The sequence below is a fragment of the Eumetopias jubatus genome, unplaced genomic scaffold (genome assembly GCF_037043125.1).
Source record: "Eumetopias jubatus isolate StellerSeaLion01/CBP00866 unplaced genomic scaffold, mEumJub1_p1.0 scaffold_3, whole genome shotgun sequence".
Classification (NCBI taxonomy): domain Eukaryota; kingdom Metazoa; phylum Chordata; class Mammalia; order Carnivora; family Otariidae; genus Eumetopias; species Eumetopias jubatus.
In genome coordinates, this window is record NW_028274809.1 from 915,160 (window position 1) to 918,153 (window position 2,994).

General features: G+C 69.2%; 1 protein-coding gene across 1 annotated transcript; it reads right to left on the reverse strand.

The window, feature by feature from the left end:
• On the reverse strand, positions 1 to 2,696 carry NEU4 (neuraminidase 4). Its single transcript, XM_028105029.2, has 3 exons — positions 2,496 to 2,696; positions 2,144 to 2,399; positions 1 to 1,022 (listed from the first exon to the last, which is right to left on the reverse strand). The coding sequence occupies exons 1-3, from the start codon at positions 2,694 to 2,696 to the stop codon at positions 1 to 3; spliced, it is 1,479 nt and encodes a 492-aa protein (XP_027960830.2).
• Positions 2,697 to 2,994: the final 298 nt, after the last annotated feature.

A 2,994-nucleotide genomic window follows, 5' to 3' on the forward strand; every position in this document is an offset into this window, starting at 1 on the left:
TTAGGGACATACAAATGGGTCTGGCCAGAGAGCCCATCGGGAAGGCTGGCAGCGCTCCCGAGGCTTGCCCCGACGGCTGGGCGGTGCAGGGCCCGCCGGCACGTTCTGCAGGACCTCAGCAAGGGAGAACATGCAGAAGGAGATCTCCTCGTAGGAGACCCTGGCCCCACTCTCATACAGACAGGCAAAGGTCAGGGCTCCCTTGAGGGTGGGCCCGATGGATGCCAGGTCAGAGTAGCCACTGGGGCCCTCATAGATCACCCAGGGCTCTGTCCAGCTGTAGGGGTCCAGGGGGGACTGGCTCAGGTGGATTCCCATGTGGAGCCGAGCCCTGCGCCCCGCCGGGTGGGAATACAGCAGCCAGGTGGGGCTCTGAGACAGGGTGGCAGGGGGCCCAGGGAGACTCAGAGCCCAGGCGTCCCTGGTCCCACTGAGCCCAGGCCCCGGGCCGGGCTCCTCAGGGCTGTCCTTCCACCCCTCCATCCCGCCGAGCCCCTGGTCCCCTTGGGTGTCTGCAGTACCCTCCTCTGAGGGTTGCTGGACTCCAGGACAGAGGCGTGGGGACTCGGGGTGGTTCCTGGCACCTGCCGACCATCCCTCACCCCTGGGCCTGCCGGAGAGTGGGGCAGGAAAGCCCAGGATGCTGCCCTGGCAGCCCCGGGCCGTCTCAGCCAGCACCGGCACGAGCTCCCCAGGCAGGAAGGAGGCGCCCTCATCTGCGCTAAGCGCCTGCACGCGGCGGCCCAGGGGGCTCCGGGCGTTGCAGTAGAGGATGCTGCCCGCCTGCTGGCCGTCCACCGCAGCCAGCTGGCACTCGCCCGAGCGCAGGTTGGGCACAAGGCCTCCACGGTGCCAGGTGCGACCGTGGTCGTCGCTGTAGAAGGTGAAGGCATGGGGGCTGGTCCTGCAGATCTTGCCAAAGCACTCCCGCCGGTCCACGCGGTACGCGTAGGCTGGCACCAGCAGACGGCCTGAGCGCAGCTGGATGCCGTGGCCCGGGCCGACAGCGAACGTGGCCCAGTCTGCAGAGGAGAGGGCCTGCGGTCATCCCAGCAAGGAGACGGCCATGGCCGCAGCCAGGCACCACCTCCCTCCCTGGGGGCTGGGGAGGGTCCACAGCCAGTGCCTCAGATTAGGGGACAGCTCCTGAGGGAGTCACCCCGGGTTGTGCCCTCACCCCCCACTCCTGCTGGCCACTCTGGATCGTCCAGTGCTGGACAAGCCTCTCTCCAGCATCAGCAGGAGCCGGGAGCCCAGGCAGGCTACTTGGCCAAGTTCTCAGCTCGTGAGCAGGTAGTTAGTCCCTGCATGTCGATGGACAACCATCGACATGCCCAGTGTGAGCACTGTCCAGACAGAGGGGCAGCCAAGGGCAGAGGGGGTATGCGGACCTTCAGGGCGGGCTTGAGCCCTGGGCCTGAATCCCGTGGAGTAGGGTCCACAGGAGCAGACAGTCCTTTAGACCGGCTCTGTGTGTCCTGTCCATGCCTCAGAGCCGGTCACACCCCTCAGCTTAGATCCCACCTACAAGGGTGAGGGTGACCCCTGGGTCAGCGTCCCCATGCCAGGAGTGGGGTGGCCTCAGAGGGCAGTGGGTAGTCAGGCCCCTCAGCAGGAGTGGAGGAAAAGCTTTAGGGTCAGGCCACCTGCACAGCCCTGGACCCTAGGGTGGACACCCCCTGGGTGGGGGACACCCCTGGGTGGGGTAAGAAGGCAGAGGGCAAGTGGTAAAGGTGAGGAGCCAGTGGGGTTGGGGTGCTAAGAGGGAGGGGGCCCCAGCGCTCAGGCAGAGACGGTCTCAGTGAGATGAGCCTGTTCTTCAGGCCCAGTGAGGGTGACCAACACCCACTTACAGGACTGAGGGGTTCAGGGAAACGCTGTGGTGGCCCTTGGCTTGGGGGGTGGAGTAGGCAGCCCTGTGACCTGTAACGGACCCTTTCCCCGCCCCTCCACCGTGCGGACCCCGGACCCAGTGCGGATACCACCACGCCACTGTGCAGACACCTCCCGGCGAGACCCCGCCCGCCGCTCTGCGGGCCCCCTCCCAGTGCAGACACAGCCAGGTCCGGCCCCCGCCCCTCCCCTGGGAGGCCCGCCCTGCGCCCCTGTGAACAGCGCACCCGCCCACCCACACCCCGCCTACCCTGCTCGGCGCTGCCCACCGCCTCCTCAGTGAGGTCCCTGGCGGCGCCCCAGCTGCGCCCCGCGTCTCGGCTGGTCACGCAGCAGAGGCGCGCGGCGTTCCTGCCCGTGGCGATCTGCGTGGCCTCGGGTGTGCGACCCCGCACCGCGATGAAGAAGAGAAAGATGGTAGCCGTGCGGGCGTCGTGCACCGGGCAGGGGTTCATGGACCGGTGCTCCTCCAAGGCCGCGGTCCCCAGCACGTGCGCGGCGCCCCACTGCCCGGGGAGGGAGGGCGGGCGACCTCAGTTTACCTATGCGCGCGGCGGTGCCCCGCCCGCGCCCTGCCCGCGGTGCGCGCCCCGGCCACTCACCCGCACGGAGCCCCCGGCCAGCGTGCCGCTCCTCTGCACCAGGCGGTGGGCGTGGGCATCGTCGGGGCTGAGCCGCTGCTCCGCGAAGGCCAGCAGGGTGGGCGCGGGGGGCACGGGCAGCAGCGCGGGTACGCGGTACGTCAGGCCGCTCCTCTCGCGCTGGAAGAGCACAGTCCGCTCGGGGACACGCGGGGCCTCCATGCTCTGCCGAGCGGGCCCAGGGCCCCGGGGTCAGCAGACCACAGGGTCAGCGGGTGGCGCGCGCTCGCTCCCCTCCTGTCTGCCTACAGTGGGGAGGGGGCTCTGCAGGTGCAGACACCCCCCAACCCGCGTGCCTCTCTGTGCCTGCCTCCTCGGAGAGGGCCCCATCCCAGGCTCCTCATCCCAAGACTAGGGCAGCCCCTACCCCCCTCCCTCCCTGCCACTGCACCCCGGAATGTCTGCAGTCTGCCCTTCCTCCTCTCAACCAGGTCCCCGGAGCAGGGGCTGCCTGGCCAGA

Bases quoted from the DNA above. Each gene is read 5' to 3' on its own strand.
- NEU4 (XM_028105029.2), bottom strand. From the start codon at position 2,696: ATGGAGGCCCCGCGTGTCCCCGAGCGGACTGTGCTCTTCCAGCGCGAG. The intron at 2,400-2,495 runs GTGAGTGGCCGG...CTCCCCGGGCAG, and splicing joins TGGCCGGGGGCTCCGTGCGG to TGGGGCGCCGCGCACGTGCT. The intron at 1,023-2,143 runs GTAGGCGGGGTG...TCTCCTCTGCAG, and splicing joins GGTGGGCAGCGCCGAGCAGG to ACTGGGCCACGTTCGCTGTC.